Source organism: Filicampus tigris, chromosome 10, assembly GCF_054856515.1.
Source record: "Filicampus tigris isolate MCC_2025a chromosome 10, RoL_Ftig_1.0, whole genome shotgun sequence".
Classification (NCBI taxonomy): domain Eukaryota; kingdom Metazoa; phylum Chordata; class Actinopteri; order Syngnathiformes; family Syngnathidae; genus Filicampus; species Filicampus tigris.
Genome location: NC_141226.1, coordinates 19,265,976 through 19,287,423, shown reverse-complemented (window position 1 = coordinate 19,287,423; position 21,448 = coordinate 19,265,976). Strand labels below are relative to the sequence as shown.

The window sequence follows — 21,448 nt, the reverse complement described above, 5'->3', positions numbered from 1 at the left end:
AAAGTCACTCTACACCTCCTATTTTCCTATCCCATTCTTATGTGGGATAAATTGATTTGAATCATTTCGGAAACATTTTTGGAAATCATCTATCTAAGCTGAAACTGTATAATGTTACAGTGGCTTACAATAGCGGTGGTACTTTTTTTTTGTTTTTTTGCACTCAATAAATACTCCATATACAGTATATAAAAAACTAAACTAAAATGAATAAAAACTAAACTAAAATGAAGCATCTTTGAAAAAATAAACTAATAAAAACTAACAGACCCACTCCATAAACAAATTAAAAGTACGTGAATTTAAAAAACAAAGGTCAAAATGAAATGAAAACTAATGAAAACTCCTAAACTATTATAACCTGAAGGACATCACATCACAGCCAAGTCTGTCCAAGATTTCATGGGATTGATTTTACACCCACAAAATTGTATTTTGTTCACACGTCCTATCAATTTGGTAGCCACAAATCAGCACGTTACACCTTGACGGCGGCCACAATTTCCTTGATCTCCTCCCATGTCATGATTGGGGTTCATCAAAAACATTACACTTTTTTTCTGACATTTGTGTTAGTTGTATGATGATGCAGATGGTGTGCTGAAGATAAGTGGTGATTGCCGTGCTCCTTAACAACAACATACATGAACACACACAAAAACATGTACCCATTTGAAGGTTTGTGACACACAGCAATAGGAAAAATTAGGCAACAGCTCCCTATTTTTATTCTGCAGCTGCCGATGGAAAAAATAGTGATGGGCGTTCTTCCACACCAAAAGTCATCCAAGCATGCCTTTTTTGGATCGCAAATGTTGATGATTTGATTTAGAAAAAAATGCACCGCCAAGTTTATGCGCACATGCACATGCGGCGAAGACCCTCTGTAACAACCCAGGATTAAATATAGCTCCTCCCAAATTTACAAAGCTTATCTCTCAAATCCAGATGCAACACACATCATCTGACATTTTCGGGTGTTTCAAAAATACCACAAAAAATGTGAATAGGTGAGTTTTTCAATAAATAACACAGGATAGGTTAAAAAAAAATAATGTGAATTTGCAAATAGTGAACCTTGACGTTAGGTCCAGTGAAGACTCTAAATTGTTCATAAATGTTAACATCTGTCTAAATGTGCCCTGCGATTGGCTAGCGAGGGCCACGCCTCTCGCCTAAAGTCCGCTGGCATAGGTTCCAGTTCAGCCGTGACCCTGATGAGGACATGTTTTCTAGAAAATGGATGGGATGAATACTTATATATACTGTATAAATACTGGCTGTTGCTGTACTGTAAAATGGGGGTGAGGACGGCTATTAAATGGTAAAGCGTTGATGCGGGCGTGACTGCAAACAACAAATGCAGAACAAGGTAAAAGCTGCCCATCCAAAAGCAAAAATCAGCATCTTGGACAGCCTCCACCTATTCTGGCAAGACAATTACCGGCGTAGGGAGAGGAAGAGGAGGAGCTTAGAGAGGAAAGTCTCAGCTCGTTCTTCTGGAGGTGTTCACACGCAGTGACAGGTGTGAGACGAAGGGACGAGTGAGACACAAACAGACAAGAAGTGATGGAATCACAGATAAGAGTCATGAGAAGAGAGGAGAACATCCCGATACAAATAATGATTTGACCTGGGCACGAGTCACAACGGAAAAAAATGACAGATACATTTATTTATTTGTTTTTTTTTACCTCCAAGTTTGTCCTTGCTTTCTTCAAAACATCACGAGTCCTTGACACTGTAAAAACAAGGTGGAAAGAAGAGTTATTACCTCCACCAAGGAACCCGTGTTTCATTTCTGTTTCTTTGTTAACAGAGTTACTCCATAAGCTTGAAGTACAGAGTTGCCTTGAGCTAACCAATGGATTTATGTGTTGTTTTTAAGTCCACATCTGGAAATGTTTGAAAATCATCTGCTGCGGCGCTCTCTCTCAACCCCCCCACCCCCCCCCCCCCCCCCCACCCCCCGCCCCATCGCTCTTCTTCAACTGTAACTTACGCTGGTTCACAATGAAATGCTCCATGCTGTCCTTGGTGCGGCTGGTGCTCCTCAGTCTTTGAATCGTCCCTTTCAGAACCTCCTCCTGCTCAGACACACGTAGCTTGAGGGACAAGATCTCCTCTTGCATAGACTGCTCCTGTGCTCAAACCGCATGAAAAGACATGAAACGCTTGATTGTGCGACTTCCGTGATGAATTGCCATCACACTGCCGGTGCAAACCTTCTTCAGGTTCGGGATGGCGGCGTCAGTGCTGGGCAGCGCCGCCCGCCAAAACATCTTCAGCAGGGAAGCCGCCTCCTCCAAAATCTGCCTCAGGGTCTTGGTGTTGGACAAAAGACTCTTGGCACTGCCATAATCCAAGAACTGCATAGAAATGAGTCAGATACCAGCTCCTGGTTATTGAAAAGACAAGCATTTGACCCCTGGCCAGTGCACCTTCAGCAATTTTAGGGGGAGCCGCGCAGTGGAAATTCATTCCTTTCAACTCCTTGTTATCCGAATTAATCATGGGAAACTTTAGTAGTTCAATTAAAAAAAAGGGAAATCATACATTATATAGAGTCACAACACCTCACAGAGTGAAATGTTTCTTTCATTCTTTTTCATTTTTGTTTTGTTGTGCATGCGTTTGATGTATGATCTTAGCCACTTCCTGAGCTCTTTAAACAGTTTATGGTCACACCCGTCGGTGTTTACTTTAAAACTAAACACACGACAAAAAAGAATTACACACACTGTGTGTTCAAACACAAGACAGTTTGTTTTTAAGTACGTCGCCAGCTTAATGCTAGCACTCAATGGAAAACCCTATTAGCCGGCTAACAAAAGTTAGCATTAGACATCACAGGAGTAATTTACCTTCAAATAACAAATACTCACAACACAAACGCTGGCTGTGGAAATTCATACAGGCAGGAACTACACCAATACTCATTGGCATATAGTCGTCCTAAAATGTATTATTGTTATATACAGTATTTATTTATATTTTATTCTTCTACTCTTATCTTCATGCAATTACATCACCATGTGTAAGCCACACTGCCCCTAAGAGGCCAACGCGCTCATAGCAGGAATGTATTTTATGTATTTTTTTATTTATTGCTATTATATTAATAATATGATTTACTTATTATTTACTTGTTATTTATTTTCTAGTTGTTTTTTAAAAATTATATTTAAATGATAATTTTGATAGTTGAACAAATTATACATTTTGAAATCAATGCATAATAATTTTTATCAACTGTGATTTTCACATGAATAAAATTAATTGTGCTGAATATTTTTACCAAAATGGCCCAGCCCTATTTTCAGTATGCAGTACATACTTTTTATGACATTTTAGTTTGGTGGTACACTGGGAGATTTGTCTAAAATATGTGCCTCGGCTCTATAAAGGTCGGATAAAATTGCATAAAAGCAGCAGGGTTCTCACCAGCTCACTGTTCTGTTTGTGGGTGGCTCCTAACGGTGAAGGAGGGCTCAGGCACGGGTGCAGCGCTGCCTCCATGCGCTGCACGATGCTGCGACCTTCAAGGACTTGTTGCTGGAGAGCGTTAAAGTCATCCACGTGACCGAGGGCGTGGCGGCCATAACGGCTAGCGAACGAGCCATCGGGGGCGTCGCCTTCCAGCTCGGAGTGAGGGTCAAGAGGGTCTGCGGTGGTTGAAAGCAAATAGAACGAGATTTCTTTCATTCAAGTGTGTGCAGGTCCGTAGTGGGGAAAAAAAAACCGCTGACGGGCACATTAGGATCAAACTGTGCACAAGTGAAGCCACAGTCATGCAGTGCAGTTAAAAATCACACCGTTGGCCGTGCTATGGCTGTCATCCAGGTCCGAGTAGGGGGGACAGGGAGATCCACAGTTAAACAGACCAATGTCCCTGACAGGTGGAGAAGGGGCCGGGTCTGCGGAGCACACATACACAAACCAGGCTTGGACACACGTCACACCGAAGCCTCACATGCACGTGTACCGTGAACCCCTCCCCGCCTATTCATTTGTCCTACTGGTTTTCCTGCATGGAACCTGTCTTCACCTATTTGCATCTTTTTCTTGCGCTTTCTGGCAAATAAAGTAGTATTTGGTGTCAGGGAAAGTATTGTTGAAGTGATACATCTCAACTGATATACTAAAAATTTTGTATATCAGGGAGGAGATACATTCAGCTTGGGTTGTTAGGTACCCGGTATATTTTTGGTTTACTACAGTGGTACCTTGACAGGAAGTGGAAATCAACCCAAGCATTTTTTTTTTTCAAGAATATGTTCCCAGCAGGCCCACTAGTTGAAACACGGCATTCTGATTAATATTGCGTTTGTGGAATATAAGTTAAGCAGCAAAATGCACTCGTTTTTAGTCATCTCAGGGGGCGGCCATTTTGTCACTTCTGTTGCCTGAAAATGACATCACAGTTGCTCTGGGCTCAGGTAACAACCAATCATGACTCATCTCCAGAAAACAGGTGAGCCCTGATTGGTCGTTACCTGAGCCTTGAGTAGTATCAGTGTATCACAAACGAGTTAAATTTGTTCCATCACCTGGAAATCAATTTTCTTGCATACCAAATCAATTTTACCAATTGAAATGAATTGAAATAAAAATTCCATTCCTTTTTTCCAGCTCCCCAAAAATGTATTCCAATCAAGAAAATAGCACTATAAAATAGTAAGCGTAGTACTGCCATGCAAAGAAGACTTCCACAACTACTGCAACTCAGTAAACTCTTAATAATAGCAGTTATTTTGCGTGCGCAGGATAAAGAAAACATGGCTGTGAATTGTTATATTGTCTTTCTCCATATGTTGCGGCACCGTTTGTGTTCAAATATCCGTTGCTTGACGGGTTATAAGGCCACAACTATCGATGATATTTATTAGCCTGTCTATGGTGTATTGCATTGTGTGTTAGCATTAAGCTATCAGAGGGTGATGTTGTGTGCTTTTTTAAATAGACATCTAATTCTCTTAGTTTGATGTTTAGTTTGACAGTCAACTTCAAACGGGAGTGGGATTAAACATCTTGAGGCGGCTTTTTTGAAAAATTGTTGTACCAAACTGTAGCTTGTGGTGATGTGAGACTAGTATGTAGACAATTTTTTGTAGCATTTCTACGGGCAGTCAATGACTTGTGTTTATTCGCTATTTGGCCCAGGACTCAGTCCCTATCCCCAGGGCATGGCGGAGGCTGTGCAGGCAGTGGCGATGTTACCGTGGAGCAGCTGACGCCTGTAGACGTTTTCTCTCTGAGGGCTGGCACCGAAGGCCGATAGGGACGGCGTGCGAGGGGAGCCGCCACCTAGCTTCTGCTCCAGCTGCTTGTGGAGCTCCAGCTGCTTGAGCGCGCTGTTCTCCTGTACGCTATTCTGCAGCTGGGCCCGCAGACTCCTCACCTCGCTCAGTAGCTCCCCCAACTCCACGGGCAGGCCAGGGGCCTCACATAGGAAGCCTGAAACCAAAAAACAAGTTTCACCTTCAGGTTGAGGACAGGCGGTATCACCGTATATTGTTTTTTAGAAGGAGTTGGTACACTCCCAATGATGTAAATGTCACACCCAAATAACATCATAAAAAAGGCCCCAATTGCAAAAAAAACAAAAAAAAAAACAAAAAAAAGGTTTTAACTGGTGAAAGGTATAATAATGAATAAAATAGAAATGACCTATTAGATACAAATGTAATAACTGAAAATTCACTCTTTTGTGTGTGAAAAGTGTACGTTTCATCACTACTACTAATAATTATTAATGTTATATTATCAGATTTGATGATCAGATTTAAAGGAATAAAGTTACCTACTGTAATATCGTTACTATCATTATGATTATTATTGCCTACATTTACATGCACAAAAAAAAAAAAAAAACATGGCTCCATCCATTTCTACTTAAAACTTGATTTACGTTATTTTGCGTATTTTTCCCATTCGCGCTGTTACGTCGAGTAAACACGTCCTAATGGAGCTGCAAATGTACCAGTTCAGTCATGCGCCCGCCATGTCTTTTGCTCGCTCTGCTTCGACTAGCTTCCGGGAATAACAGAAACGCGCATACTAATGTCACAGACATGCGGTAAATGTGGTTTGTTCCGAAATTTTGGAATAGGTGTTTTCATGCGCGCCGATCGGATTAACAATCGACATAAACCGCCCCTCTCGTTCAGAATAAAATCTTGATCGGAATGGGCTTGATTGGGTCAGAATATTCCAAATCGGGTGTGTACATGCATTTTATTCCGATCAGCCTTTTAATCCGATTTAAATTAAATTTGCAGGCTGTCATGACACAGTACAGTACGAAAAACACCCGTGTGTTTTGGTTACTACCACTAGATAGGACTGCGTTGACGTTTTGTTGCCACTTGCCATTTCTAAGAGCGTAATGTGACAAACCTTTGTTGGATTTGAAGCTGGAGCACACGCGATCGTACACATGCAGTTCGGTCTGCAATGAGTGGATGAGCTCTCTGCTCTCGCTCAACTGCTGCTGCAGTAGAGACGCCTCATGCTGCGATCTGAGAATGCACACATGAAAGTTAGGATTAAAAAAAAAAAAAAAAAAAAAACATGCAGATTTTCCGCCGAGCTTTTTTGGGCCGCACACACCTGTTGATCCTCTCCTGACTGGCCTGCCTCTCCTGCCTCAGGGCGAGGATCTGCTGTCCCTGCTCCTCGCTGTGCGTCTGAAGTCGCCTCAACTCCTCCTTCCACTGCTCAGCCTCCAGCTCGGCTTGCTTGAGGCGAGCGCGTGCCGCAATCAGCTCCTCGCACGAGTCTGCGCGTCAACACAAGGAAAACAAGGTGTTCGCTGCAGGTCCCTCTGAGCAAAAAAAAACAATACAATGGCACACTTCAAGGTGGGTTACCTGTGCTGGCCTGTAGACGGGACTGCAGATTCAAGTTCTCATCTGTCAGGACTCTGATTTCATTAGACAGATGGGTGACTGTGTCCAGCCCTTGAATGTAGATATTTGTTGCCGCTCCTGAACGATACAACAGGAACTGATTAAAGGAGCACTCATAAAAGCAGGAAGTCGGCTAACCTATTTTCTGCTTTTGTTCGCGGCACATTCTGCATCAGGCCTATTGAAATGAGGTGAGCTGATATTAGAGCTGTAGTACCTCCGTCGCGCGCAGGGTTTGCCAATTTTTCCTCCATCTGTTGTCGAAGCCTCTCGTTGGTCCTAATGGACTCTTCCAGACGCTGGCGGAGACATCTCACCTCCCGTAAGTGCTCTTCAATTAAATTGGGCCCTGAAAGCAAAACACATGCGCTCGGGGCTCAGGTAACAACCAATCACGGCTCACGTGACGTTCGCAGGCTGAACCGCGATGTCATTTTCAGTCGACAGCGAGTGGCAAAAGGCGCCTCATGCTGACAATCATACGTCATATTTATGACATATTTATATCGCTTATCACAGTCCAGCCATTCGATACCAGGAGCTTATTTATATATTTTTTCAAATAAGGGTAAAAGAGGGTCTGAAAATCTCTGGCAGAGAATTCATTTTAGACCAAACAGACACTTTTTACTGCAGAAAACCTGCTAAATAAGTTTAGTACCTCTTTGATTATTGTTATTATTATTTGTCACAGTTCAATTGAATATAGGCTATTTCAAATGGAAGTCATTTTGTAAGCTGCCACCGTCTCATGAAGGAAGCTTGATCGATAAAGTAGACACGTTTACCTGTCTGGTTGTTTTCTAGGATAGGTCCGGGAATTCCAGAATAGTTCCCCATAGGCCGAGTCATGTTGTCCCAAAAAGTCCCGCCTCCTGTCAGCATAGCCGAGTCCGACTTCAGTGAGTGAGCCTCGGGAATGCCGCCCAGCTGGTACTGTTGAAAGGCATGTTGGGGTAGCTGGCTGTAGCCTGAAAGGTCGCACTGGTTGTGGGCGCCGGGTGAGAGCGCAAACAGAGGCTCGCCCTGAGGATCGGGAAACCCTGCAAACACACAAACACCATGTACGAATGACTGCGTGAAATGTGAGAGAGTGAAAAGAAGGTGGCACACAAACCCCCAAGCATCCCCCCTCACCCCTTATCTGCTCATTCATCTGTTTGTACAGTGTGTCCAGTTCTGGGCGAACGGCCGTCACGGACAGGGCCCGAGGGTGGGGGTCATATGTGACCTCTGTACCCCGGACATCAAGGTCACGAGGGGGAGGGAGGGACGAGGAGAAGGGAGGACTGAGAGGGGCTGGTGGAGAATGACAGCAAGTAAAGAGGCAGAAAAGAAAGCAGGGGGGTATTTTCCAAGGCCTTGAGTCGGGAATCCACTACCTCTCAAGGATGGACTGGTTAAACCCCCAGAAGCTGACAAAAGAATTCCAGGACAGCTGAGGGATGATTTGAGGGGTCCGCGAGGAGGAGGAGGAGGAGCCATAGATGGATGGGCTGAAAGTTGGCGACGCAAGCAAGATGAAGCGCAGAACAGAGAGCCAAAGAAAGAAGACAAAGAAGGGAATGAAAGAAGGTCAAGTTACCATCTTGCTCGGATTGCAGCCGCTCTTCCTGGTCCTGGTACTCTCTGGCGTCTAACTCAGAGCACAGATCCAGGTCTTCATTGGTTTGACACTCATCGGACACCAGGGAAGTCCTGTCTGATGGGTCGGTGGTCTCCGAGAGGGCTTGGCAGCTGGATGGCGTCTCAGGGCGCTGCTGCAGCTTGTTGTGCAGAGACTCGATGATTTGATCTTTCTGCTGGAGCTCCTTGCTCAGCCTGCAAGGCAAAGTGTTGGGAATAACGTGAGAAAAAAAAAAAAAAAAAAATCCTAGAAAAACACATCTGTATATGTATTTCGGGTTAATTCAAACCTCATAAAATGTTTCGTTTTGCCGAGAGGATACGATATAGTGGTAAAAGAACACAAGACCTCACCGGCTAAGAAAATAACCGCGAGAAACAAAAATAGCAACAAACAGAATCCAACTACAGAGAGGCATTCGCAAAACTACCGACGAGCGTTTTACTTTTGCTTCCACGGCTGTCAAAGTCACCACAGTCCTTTCTTACTGTTTGAGTTGCTGATGCAGCATCCTAAGTAGGCATATCTCTCGGGATCGACCTCGGCTGTTGTTCATAGAAAAGGACCACAGGGACGCCCTGTACATTGGACAGCTCTTAGAAATCAGAGATTTCCACAGCGGTGCCATTTGAGCCTCAGTAAAGTTCAAAAGGAGAAAAATACGTGTCTGCCTCTACTATTCAATCCCAGATATCTTCACACTAACGATACAAAAAAAAAAAAAAAAATGCACACGCGCAAAAAAAAAACAAACGTTACTACGAGATGGTAGCACGTCCTCTCTTCAGCAGCTCTGAGCTGCTTAACAGCAGCTGGTGGGATGTCTTTGCAACTAAATCATCTTAACAGTAAAGGAGCCACGCTACCTACTTGAGTGTGGATTAACGGCAACCATCTGTCTCCTCTCGAGCCCCTCGCGTGTTACATCATCTATCTATCTATCTATCTATCTATCTATCTATCTATCTATCTATCTATCTATCTATCTATCTATCTATCTATCAGCTGTTTAAGGGTTACAGGGTACGGATAGCTACCAAGCCGTACCACAAATGGCGAAAACCTGTGAGTAATTGATCTCACAAAACGTTTAAATTGTCCTAGATTTCTCGTTTTAACCATAAATACACCACAAACTAACGCTTCTTTCACATTTCAAACTCATTTTACAACATTACTCTTAAAAAGAAATGGCTTTCAGATGATTTCATTAAAAAAATAAATCAATAAAAATGCACCGGTGTCAAGGATAGCTCAGGGGGAAAAAAAAAAAAAAGAGAGAAAATACCCAAAAGTCAATTATCTGGTCTGGCGCCTGGGGGGTCCAAGCATATTTTTGGGGGGTGGGGCGGTTAGTGCCCCTGCAGTCCCCCCTCTAGCTCCGCCAGTGCTGTACAGAACTGATTTCAGCTAACTCAAACACGAGGGGCGCGCTCATGACATCCTTAAAAGTGTGAGTTAAATATCCTAGTCAGTCATACACAAGCAGACATGATGAAACAGACTCACTGCAGGGCGAGCAACTCGTGGCCTGTCTTGTCAACAGGGCTCTCCACTCCTAAATCAGGAAAGGCACAGGATGGGCGTTGGCAAAAAAAAAAAAAAAAAAAAATTAAATGCAGAGAATGACAACAAAGCAGCTGCGTCCGGCGGAGACGCGAGGGTGCGCCTTACGTCCGGTGAGCTTGGCGAGCACTCTCTGAGCCAGCGCGGTGCTTTGCGAAAGCTGCTCTCGAAAGCTCTGGCCCATGTAGTAGTCAACATCGTTGGCCCGCAGCAGCTCCTCAAAGGCCTGAGACATCAAAGAGAAAAAGTTGCGACGGAGAGGTTGACAAGAGCTCCGCGTGACTGCGGAGGGACTTTTGAGGCACCTTGGTGGTGTCGCCCAGATGCTGGCTGAGGATATGGGAGACTCCTTCACCCTCTCTCATCGTCTGCCTCAGGTGGGAGAGCTCGCGAGCTTGGGCCTGGATGAGAGAGTTGTACTTGCTGCGCAAAGAGGAGGAGGGCAAGGGGCCAGAGGGACACGAGAGAGAAGAGAGGATGAGACATGGCTGTTCTCTGTTGATAAAGTTCTCATACACAAAGCGGTGCAGTTCACGGGGTCCTTTTCAAAAGTTGTGAAGGCGACCAAAAATAGTTGAATTGTGTCGTACCATTGTTTCGGAACCACATCTTGCGGTACTCCATACAAGGATAATATTGTTACAGATGACAGACTATAGTCTGATTGTTGCTTCATAGGACGGTGGTACACAAAAATGTCCCAATTCGTTTATCCATTTTTTTTTAATAGCGACTTGAGCTCTGCCGTGAATAGTGAAAAAAGTAACACCCGCCCCCCTCAAAAATGTTTATAATTGTCTCATAGTAAGGCTGTGCCACTTCAACATGCAGTTGACAGTGCCACAACTTCAAGTTTTATTGAAATCGATTTATTTTTAGTCAAAATTTGAGCTCCAAACACCGGCGCACGAGGGAAGTTTATAAAAAAAAAAAAAAATTACATATATACGTTCACCCGATTATTGGTGGCATGTCAAACACACAAATACCACCAGGCCACGCCCCTTAAAGACACACACCACTGCAAAAATGTACTGCGGTGTGTGTGACTTTCGTAATAATTACATTTTATGAGCTAGAGCAGGGGTCTTCAACCCTGTTCCCTGAGGGCCGCTGTCCTGCCTGTTTTCCATCCCTCCCTGCTGCAACACGCCTGATTCAAACGGACGGATAATCAACAACGTCTTCAGACGCTGATCATTTGAATCAGGTGTGTTGCAGCAGGGAGAAATGGTAAACATCCACGAAACCGGGGCCCCTCGAGGAACAGGACTGAAGTCCCCTGAGCTACAGAGCTAGATAGACATGGCTTTGGCGCCATCCTGTGGCGCCATTTCAGAGAGCACACAAACAGTGGAGACCACTGCTTATCCTGTTCAAGGCGGCAGGAAACTGTGCCCAATCATTGCAGCTGAACTGCATTGTTTGGTAGTGACGTCTGACGGCTCACCCAGGCCACGTGGCACATTTCCCCTCCTCTGCTTGGCATTTCCCCTCCAGCTTGGAGCTCTTCAATTGGGCCTCCAGGGTTGCGACGCGCGCCATCAGCTCCTGCAGCTCGCGACTGGGTTTGGACCCAAGTGAAGTGGCTTGAGTGTCGGACATCCAGCCTTCATCCTCCTCCACGCCCTCTTGGGCGGGTGACATCTCGAAGGCCCAGTTGACCTGCAAAGCGCAGCGTAAAAGGGTAGGGATGGTCCCGCGGTGAAGAAACGAGAGGAGCCGATTGAGCGATACCTTGCGCGGCGTCCGCTCCAGACTGGAGGCGTAGTCGCTTGTGGCCGACAGGGAGCGAACGCGCATCTGAAGCCCGCGGATGACTTTGTGGCAGCGGGTCAGCTGGGAGCGCAAATCCTGGACCAGGTGATGCAAAGCCGACTCCTCCCCAATTCCGTCGCATACGCCTCCAGTCCGTCTGCTTGGACTGGCCTTGTACCAGTCTCCCCCCACGCCCTCCTCCTGCCGATGGGACAACGACGTGCACATCTCGAGGTCGTCGAACTCTGCCGAAGAGAAAAGGTCTCGCATTAATGAATGCTATATGCAAACGCGACAGAAAGTCTGCGATGGTTGTGAGATCATTTCAGTTTTGAGTCAGAGTGTTTTAGTACGGTGCTGTGAAAGACCATTTCAGGAGTGTGTGCGTATGAGAGCATATTAGACATGTGTGAGAGTGTTTCAGTGTTGTGTGAGAGCGTTTCGGTAGTGTAATGTGAGAGTATTTCAATGACGTGTGAGCGCGTTCCAGTAGTGTGTGTGAGATCATTTCAGTTTTGTATGAGAGTTTCGGAACGGTTCTGTGTGTGCGCATGAGAGCATTTTAGTTAAAAAATTAATGATTAGTGTGTGAGTGCTCGAGTGTGCAAAACAGCATTTCATGTGAGCATTTTAGTAGCGCATGAGAGCATTTCAGTTGTGCGCGGTAGCCAAAAGGATTTCAGTGGTGTGTTTGTGAAAGCGTGTGAGAGCGTTTCAGCAGCGCGCGTGAGAGCGTCACCTGGGCTGCTGGCGTCCTCCCTCTCAGCTTCGTTTTCACTGCGCCCACAAGTCTCATAGCCCAAATCCTGCAGATCCACTTGCACCTGCTTACTGGCCTGCTGCACGGACGTCTCCGCTGCAGTAGATAGCAAAGCGGTTCAACGATGCGCGCGATTAAAAATGTCAACCTTTCTACCGGCGTGTTGCTGTGGCGGCCGCACTCACTGAGCAGGTCCCTGTAGTCCTTCAGCTGCTCGGCCTGAGCGTGGACGGTAGCTTCGGACACCATCAGCCTCTCCTGCAGCTCTCGGTTCTCCGAGCAAAGCCGGGACGAATGCTCACTGAGCGCCTGCTCTGCCTCGCTCACGCCCGCTGCAGGCTCGAAGCCCTGCCACAGGAATGACACACAAACCTTTTGACAAAAACAACTCGCTTTTCATTACAATTGCAAAGGGACGGAACATTTCAAGACATTTTTGGTTTAAAGACAAATCAACTGTCGACTGAAAATGACATCGTGACCAATCACAGCTCGCCTGTTTTCTAAAGCTGAGTCGCGATTGGTCGTTACCTGAGCCCTGGTTAGTTGTGATGTCATTTTCATTTTTGACAGAAGTGACAAAATTCCCGCCCCCAGAGATGGATAAAAACGGGTGGATTAACTCTTATACCACAAATGCAATATTTATCAGAATGCCCCGTTTCAACTAGTGGGCTTGCATAGAACATATTCTTGAATAAAATATGTTTGGGTTGATTTTTTTCTTTTTAGGGGCACCCTGCCTCTTGCCCTAAGTCAGCATATCCAGACGTACTAACCAGTAGGTCACCACGTTGTCCTTTCCCCCAAATACCAGTAGTAACCTTATCGACACAGTCACATGATCTAAAGAGGGAAAACGTGGGAGCAAATATACAGGATATTATTTTACCTTAACAGGCACTGAAGATGTAACCCCCTCTTCATCATCGTCCATGTAGTCCTCCTCCTCCTCAGTATCCTCCTCCTCCAACTCTCCCTGGTGAAGACTCCTGTGGTTTGTCCCCACTCCCCGATGTTCTTTTAGGAACTGGTTCTCCTTCCGGAGCTTCTGCAGCGTGCTCCTTTAAGCAAACAGACCACAAGGTCGCCATCAAATGGAGAGAAAAACAATGGCAATTGTCACTGGGACAAACATGCACCTCATCTGGGTCACCGAGGCGAATCCCTCTCGCTCGAGCTGGGACTGTATTTCCCTGAGCTCCAGTTCCACCGACTGTGTGCTAGTACTCAGGAATCCAGACTGGCCTTCATGTCCACGGGCCGTTTGAGTCTACGCAAAACACACATAGGAGCGTTAGGATGCGTTTGAACTGCTGTACATGGATACGCGACAGAAAAGTCCAACCTGAGTGGGAGGCAAACTTGCAGACGTCACTTTCTCGTCCTCCTCGATGCTGTCTGTGAACTCATCGCTGCTGCCGTCTTCATCGTCTCCCTCCTCCTCCTCCTCCTCAGTGCTGACGTCTGCAAACACAGCCAGCACATTTAGACGCGGCCCACGTTTGGAGTCGCTATGGCTTCGTAGCCTAAATCTCTCCTGTTCCTGTCATTTTGACCCCTTTTTCTACTCATGGGGCTATTTTCTCCACTAACACAGCGCCACGGTGACGTGGAGTCACAGGGCTGAGGGAAAATGTTATGTCATCTCTTTCCAGCTGGCCAAAAACACACGCAAGGGTGGAGCTAACCCACTGGTGGAGTGCCTTACTGAAAACCAGGGAGGTTTGTCAGTTTTGGAAGAAAAATATAGTCGGGGATTATATAAGGTGGAAGTAAAATAAAGCCACTTTGGGCTGGTCTGGGCAAGGGCAAACATTTTGAGTTGGTTATAGCCGGTGAAGAAGCACATTGACGCTATACTCATGGCCATGTGTGTAGCACAATGCACAATGTGATAATCCAATACAGGTGCTGTATTAAAATATTCCTTTAGATATAAAGATATAACAATATTCCGTTTTTCATTGATTATAGTTGGAATGGAACTGCGCAGCGTTATCTTGGCTGGATGAGGGAACTGGAACATGAAGCAGTAGTATATTGTTGCATTTCTGTAGTATTTGAACTCATTACGTGGGTGTCCAGTACATAATTATGTGACTATGTCTGAATTAAATGTTATCACTAGGAAAGGGGTGGGGTCTGTATGTTGTTCTTTGAGTGTCCACTTGTATTAGGAAGGCATAGGTGGAGGAAGTGTATTTCTTGACACTAACACACTCAAGCAGCGGTCGTCAGTGTGACAGCTTTGCTCATTTGGTGTTTCATACTGGAGTGTTTGGGGGAGAAACAGTCATGCAGACATGGAATGCATGCCACTCACGCAGGTGGGAGGGACATAAACACATTTAATATGACTGTGTCACGTCATGAATTTACATGTAACAATCAGCTGTGTGTTGAGGGTGCTGGAATTGTTTTTAATAAGAAATAGGGACCAGCGACATTCTGGGGCAGAGCTTGTGGGTCCTTACTAGGTAAAATCAGGAATTTCTGGGTTGGGATAGTCTCAAAACGTCTCCCAATAAACACAACAAAAGAGAAATCCATAAAGAGAAGAAGTTCTCTTGGACAGAGAAAAAGCAGCATGTGTTTATTGAGTTGCATTTCAAATACAAAAAGTATTGACACAGAATGTCTGAGGTGAGATAAGAGCTTCCAGGATGGATTGAACAACACACGTATCATCATGTATGGCAAAAGCGAACCACTATCACTATCACAAGTTCACTAGCATCTGCTCTAATATAGCTGAGCTCATGTCTCAAGCCTATCTCCACTATAATGTAGCGAGCGCAAAGTTCCTTTTGAAATGTACGGGTTGCCACACACCCAGCGACGCAACTGAACAATCGCGAACCAAATGGTTGGCGACTCTCCTGACGCGGCGTAACGGTAAAAACGCGACCCCGGCTGTTCTTATCAGGGAACAAGATTTTGAGGCTCAACACATCCCGTAACTACTACTTCATTATGACAAGACTGTAAAGTCAGAAGTGGACTTAACTACAGTATAACAATAGAGAGGAAGCCGGCGAGAATAAAGGAGAGTGGATATTTGCGAGGCTATTGACATATGATAGCGCCACCAACTGTACTCGTGCTTTTCGGAGACAGAGACTCTCCAAGCTTCGCTTTTTAGCACAGGTATATTTGAAATTATGAAAAAGTACTACAATAAAACAATATACTGTATGCATACTGCCGTTACTACTTTGGCACGGTTTGGTGGTGGCTGTCTGGATAAGGAGCATGGCGATAGAACCGGCCGTTTTCGATTGGCCGTTTCCCTTTGCACCCATCCATTTGAATGGCAGCGCACACTAGTTGCAGACGGCCGGGCCCACTCATGAAAACTTGTCGTGCATCTGTGCACACCACCCCACTGTTCAAAGGGCTTCAGTTGTGTTGCTCTGTGTGCGCAAAATCTAAAGCCGACTACAGAAGCGCGGGAGAAATCTCTTTTTGGAGGGATCGGTGCGTTTGCGTGAACTGCCGTTCATGTCCTTGCAGACGACAAGATGATGTCAGACAAATAATGGATGGCGAGGTGTTGCACTCGATGTATAAGGCATGGGCTTCAGTTTCTCCACTAGACTTGAAGAAAACGTGAGTGCGGCTCTAACGCTGGAAGAGTGAAATCGGTGAGAGACGGCACACAGAAATGGCAAAACTGAACCCAAAAAAACCCACAAAAAAAAAACAAAAAAAAAACGCAGGCAGTTTTTTTGAAACCAGAGAACATATGCACAACACAAGTATATTAATAAACATGACTCCACTGAGGTTAGTCTTCTTTGATTATGTTGCATCTGGATGAGGTTAGGTGTTTTTTAATCTACGAGCACAACTTTTTCAGGAACACGTTTGCATCAGCGTGTTGAGGCCACACCAAACATCACACAGCATTTGTGACAGCGCCCCCTGCAGACCCAGAGGCTCGACCCTGACCGTTCCCACCTCCTAAGTCAGGTTGCCTTTTGGTAGCCCTTTCCAGGTCGAGGGCCATGTTCTGAATCCGGGCCAGGACCTCCTCTAGTTGTCCGCGGAGTGCCTGAACCGAGTCCAGTTGAGTGTGGAGGGCCAGGACCTTGTCTGAGCTGCTGAGTGGAGAGCACAGTTGGACATTGCACACTACCAAGGCAGTTGCCTGCACAGCCTGTCTATTGGGATCCAGCGCCAGGATTCATAAATCCCGATTTAGAAAATGCCGTAAAAAAATTGGTTGAACAGTGTAATGCTCACTTTGGCTTGACACTGAGGGGAACAAATTCGTTTTAACAAAACATTATTTCATAAACAGAGACGGACGGGCAGGTGGGCGCAGTAACTGACACCGCCCCTAAAATGGTTTTATCATATATATTGCCTATAATGCCTCAGGATGGCGGCAAAGCATTACTTTTCTATCAACAGGACGTTAATGGATGTCTAAATGAAGCTCCTCCCCTCACTTCAACATAGTTCCTTAGCAATAAGATGCTCAAAGCTGGCGAACATGTGGGAGAAATGTTTATAATGTAGCAAAGAAAAAAAAAAAAAACGCTAATATTTCCCTTGTCTTATTTACCGGTAGCGCAAGGAGAATGAGCATTCCACTTTTGTGACGTCGCAAACTACAACCACAACAATAACTCCAATGTGACACAACCGAGCATCGTAAGACAGAATTCTTGTTTTCATGTGCAGGTGGACCGAATGTTGTGACTGCTTAGTGTCCACTGCCTACCTGTCGCTGTTGCCGTGAACCAGATTCTGGTATAATCTCTTCTCGGCCCTCAGGGCACCATTCAGTTGACGGTACTCGGAGACAAGCTGCTCCAGCACGTGCTGATTTCGTTACGGGTGAAATAGAATGAGACTTGAGTTGATTTTTTTTTTTCCCCCCCCGCAAATTACTGGTCACATATCCCGTGAACGGACGCAACAACCTACTTCGGTACTTGCTGTTGCAGCTCCCTTTGCCTGCTGGGCAGCCAACGATGAACGCAGGGCAAAGAGTTCTCCCTGCAAGGAGTGGATACGGACGGGTTAATATGGAAACAGGTAAAAGAAGAATGGATGTCCACGCGCACCTGGGCTTCCCTCTCCTTCTTAAGCATTAACTGCAACTCCTCCTGAAGAGCCTTCATGTCTTCGTCACTCTCTGTCGACGACTGCATCATAGCTTCCTCTCGGTTCTGCATCACCTCCTGATCGATCAAGTGAACGGTAAATACTTTGCCCGGGGACAGCGAGACGAAGGGTTGAAAGCGGCACCTCGATGAAGGCTTCTTTCTCTCGGAGAAGACCTCGCAGATGCTGCGCGTCTGCGCCCCTTTCCCTCTCTTTGTCCCGCCTCAGCTCGCACAGCTCCTGCTCCCTCTTTGACAGCTGCCCGCGCACCTCCTGCAGCTGGCCCGTGCGCTCGCTTATCACCAGGGACAGCCTGTACGAGTTGTCCTGAGATGGATACAGAGTGATGCGTCCGAAAATACATCGGGGTGACAACGACATGGCACAAACACAATCTCTGCACATTTGTATTCTGCTTTCGGGGGAAGATTCGGGATGAACGGAAATTTGTTCATTTCAGTGCTTTTTGCACATCTTGCTGCTCTCTAACTAGGAGCCGAACATAGAAAAAAAAAAATCCCAACAGTCCCGCCTTTCTGTGATTCTTCCGGTCTCTCTGTTGCAACTGTAACGGAGCATTTCACATTTGATATTGTACACCTGATTTCAGTGTGTTTTGGTCCCAAAAATGGGGGATTGCAACAGTCGGTTTCTTTAGAATACATTAGAAAGGACAAAAGGAGAAAGCCGGTGGCGTGAAGCCAACTCTTTCTTTCTTTTTCTTTGACCACTTGGCTTTGCCTCTCTTGTTTAGCTAGCTCAACTACTCATCAATGTCAGCATTCATCAATGACAATGACAATTCGTTCCACACCGCGACAAAAAGGATAACCACTAGAATAAAGGGGATACCTGCAGGTACTGGTCTTTGGCACTGAGGGCGTTGAGCAGGTCCGACACCCGCGCTTGGTGTTCGCTTGATTGGCGACTGCGGTCCGACAGCAGCTCCTGGAAGAGCTTCTCCTTCAGCTGGAGCCGAGCCTTCAACTCCTCCACCACCTCGGTGGGGCCGGCCTGAACCCTGGCGACCAGGCTCGCCGTCAGATCCTACACACACACACACACACAAACAACTTTGGTCCACTTTGTTCTTGTAAAGCTTAGCGAGCCAAGCATTAGCACAGAAGCCCAAAAAAAAAAAAAAAAAATCACTAAATGTGTTTGTAACCTGCATCTCCTTGCTGCGAGCCTGCAGCGCTGCTTGTATCTGGCCGATGACGGTGTCCTTCTCCCTCAAAGTGCTCCTCTCCCTCTCCTCACTCTGCTGCTTCAGCCACTGGAGGTTTCTGTAGGCGTCGGCCGCCTGCTCCAGCTCCAGCTCTTTCCCTCGCACCAGAGCGTCCAGACTCTAAAATAAGCAGACAGCGTGGCTATATGGGAAGTGTACGAATGAACGTCGGCTCGACCTTGCAGCTCAAGTGTACCGTGATGGTCTCCTCGTTGTTGGACAGGATGCAGCGCAGCCTGTCCAGGTCTCGGTCTTTTTCCCTCAGCGCCAGCTGCAGCGTCCTCACTTGAGCCTCACGTTCATCCAGACAGCGGAACTTGTCATCAATGGAGTGCTGCGGGATGCAGAGGGAGGACGTTCTGTGAGATGAGAACACCTGATCCAAGGTCCGATTCAGTTGTGATATTTATTACTTAATATCTGCAAATTCACCTAGTCTTTTTTTTTCCTGTGTAACCTCTCCCCACTTATTTGCAGTTTTTGCTATGATGGCAAGGAATGGAGCCAAAACCCTGGCTAATTGGCATCAAGGAAGTCCAGAATGTCAAAGCGATAAATCCCGACTGAGGTATGCTGAGTTTATGCTCACGTGCACCATTTTGAAATATTTCATAGCATATTACATTTTAGAATAAAACATCTAAAATGAGGAAACTGTACTTTTGTGTATTGCAATGTTTTATTTCTCCATGATTCATTCAGAAAGCACTGTTGTGAAATATTCAAGCACATCAAAAATTCAAGCACCTTCAAGAATCGGTGACGATTGATTACATCAGGACAAGTACTCACTTTTGATGTTAATTTAATCATTACGTGAGTGTAAAGATATTGTTAAATGTAAGGCGTGTGAAAAAAAATTACCTCCAAAGCTCTGTCTCGGTCTTTAATCCGCTCTCTTAATTTCTCAAGAAGTGCCTCTCTTGGTTTGGAGCTTTCTGGCGCCTGGAACATTTCTGAGTACTCCTACAAAATAACGTGAAGACACGTTTGGTAAACTGCAGTTTTATATGACGGTCGCAAAGCGTGAGGGCTGACCTGCAACTGTCGCTCCTTGACCTGCAGAGAGTGATTGAGCTGCGCAATGCTTCTGTCTTTTTCTTGCGCCGCAGTGAGCCGCTGTGTCTGGGCTTCCTTCAGAGCCTCTTCTTTCGCCTGGAGCTCAGCGCGACTTTTCTGAAGCGCGCAACGCAGGTCCTGCAGCGAAGAGTAGAAGCAGTTCAGCCTTTTGAATAGCACATGCTGTACACCCCGCCCTGCTTGTAAATAGCCACAAACCTGATTGTGTTTTTCAGTCTCTTCCCTGTGTTCCAGCGCAACCTGGAGGTCAGCATTCAGTCTGTCTTTGAAGCGGGCCAGATCTTCACCTTGTCTCTGACTCTGTCTGAGACTCCTCTGGCTGGCCTCCAGCTCCAGACCCAAAGAGAAGAGGGAGCTCTGCACTCCCACCAGCTCGCCTTGCAGCTGGGCAAGTGTCACGGACTCGCTGACCCCCTCTGGAGCCTGAAGAGGGAATAACCAATTAGAAGGCTTTTTTTACTGGCCTTCTCCAGAAACCTTTTTCGTCAGGCTTGTGGTTGGCTACAATAGTTTGTGGTTATAATGACACCTATTGCAATTGACAGGCTTGTGTTTGTTGAAATGGCTTTATGTTTAGAGGTAAGAGGCAGTGACACTTGTTTCTTTTGCACTTGAGTTTTTCGGTTTGTTCTCAGAATGTAATTTATATGGACAGATTTTTTTTTTTAATGCTTTTTAAGTTTCAAAAATATCCATCAATGTGTGGACATCATATCAAAGAGGAATCTGACGAGGTCGAGAGTGCATAAAGAGTACAGGATACAAAAATAACTAAAGACTGTAATTACTGAGCATGGATACTTGTGCAAATCAATAAATGAGCAAATAACAAAAAAGTGAATTTATTTGTTTATTCTATTTATTATGAAGACACTGATCATGATGATTTCTCACAATTATCAACAACGATTTAACGAACACAAATGTCAAAACGAAACACATTCTGTAAATCTCTGCAAGCGTTTACATTTTCAAATGATCACTTCTACTACGTTGCTAAATTTCCGATCACTGGTGAGCTACTTTTAGAACAAGTCCACAGATTATTTATGTGGTCTTTGGGGCGGGGGACTTATATTATTAAATTATAACAAAATAAGATTATGATTAATAAATAACAAAATAAGATTATGATTTTTTTTCACTGTGTATAAGTAGTCATTTATATATTCTGTGAATCGAGTTAAATTACTGCACAGCCGATGCGTTGTTTGCCAACTGGAGGACATCAGACGATTGACTAATCAGAATTAACATCTGACCTTGCTTTGTGTGAGCTGATTCCGGTGCGCCATCTCTCGCAGCTTGTATAATGTGACGTTCTGCCCCTCGATCAGCTGATACAACTCCTGGGCCTGGAGCCAGGATGCCGATTGAGTAGAGTGCACACATTCAATCGA

The 21,448-nt window shown here is 45.5% G+C and overlaps 1 protein-coding gene across 9 annotated transcripts in view; it reads right to left on the bottom strand.

The window, feature by feature from the left end:
• Positions 1-21,448, bottom strand: part of LOC147141182 (myomegalin-like) — a 46,346-nt gene that overhangs the window by 3,008 nt on the left and 21,890 nt on the right. For 3 of the 9 annotated variants that reach the window (XM_086042199.1, XM_086042192.1, XM_086042200.1), the window contains 37 exons: positions 21,311-21,403; positions 20,247-20,471; positions 20,007-20,165; positions 19,833-19,934; positions 19,165-19,344; positions 18,909-19,088; positions 18,593-18,787; positions 17,885-18,067; positions 17,701-17,817; positions 17,561-17,632; positions 17,355-17,455; positions 16,586-16,728; positions 13,971-14,089; positions 13,765-13,895; positions 13,515-13,686; positions 12,808-12,970; positions 12,602-12,718; positions 11,842-12,107; positions 11,555-11,769; positions 10,410-10,527; positions 10,213-10,330; positions 10,048-10,096; positions 8,497-8,732; positions 8,294-8,407; positions 8,049-8,210; positions 7,700-7,954; positions 7,129-7,260; positions 6,873-6,989; positions 6,613-6,781; positions 6,400-6,521; positions 5,221-5,457; positions 3,816-3,917; positions 3,445-3,665; positions 2,226-2,369; positions 2,003-2,141; positions 1,695-1,741; positions 1,445-1,499 (listed from right to left, as the gene is read on the bottom strand). In XM_086042199.1, coding sequence (XP_085898325.1) covers positions 1,445-1,499; positions 1,695-1,741; positions 2,003-2,141; positions 2,226-2,369; positions 3,445-3,665; positions 3,816-3,917; positions 5,221-5,457; positions 6,400-6,521; positions 6,613-6,781; positions 6,873-6,989; positions 7,129-7,260; positions 7,700-7,954; positions 8,049-8,210; positions 8,294-8,407; positions 8,497-8,732; positions 10,048-10,096; positions 10,213-10,330; positions 10,410-10,527; positions 11,555-11,769; positions 11,842-12,107; positions 12,602-12,718; positions 12,808-12,970; positions 13,515-13,686; positions 13,765-13,895; positions 13,971-14,089; positions 16,586-16,728; positions 17,355-17,455; positions 17,561-17,632; positions 17,701-17,817; positions 17,885-18,067; positions 18,593-18,787; positions 18,909-19,088; positions 19,165-19,344; positions 19,833-19,934; positions 20,007-20,165; positions 20,247-20,471; positions 21,311-21,403 — 5,470 coding nt within the window. The remainder of the gene's footprint in view (positions 1-1,444; positions 1,500-1,694; positions 1,742-2,002; positions 2,142-2,225; positions 2,370-3,444; positions 3,666-3,815; positions 3,918-5,220; positions 5,458-6,399; positions 6,522-6,612; positions 6,782-6,872; positions 6,990-7,128; positions 7,261-7,699; positions 7,955-8,048; positions 8,211-8,293; positions 8,408-8,496; positions 8,733-10,047; positions 10,097-10,212; positions 10,331-10,409; positions 10,528-11,554; positions 11,770-11,841; positions 12,108-12,601; positions 12,719-12,807; positions 12,971-13,514; positions 13,687-13,764; positions 13,896-13,970; positions 14,090-16,585; positions 16,729-17,354; positions 17,456-17,560; positions 17,633-17,700; positions 17,818-17,884; positions 18,068-18,592; positions 18,788-18,908; positions 19,089-19,164; positions 19,345-19,832; positions 19,935-20,006; positions 20,166-20,246; positions 20,472-21,310; positions 21,404-21,448) is intronic. The other 6 variants (XM_086042193.1, XM_086042194.1, XM_086042195.1 and 3 more) reach the window with 6 other exon arrangements.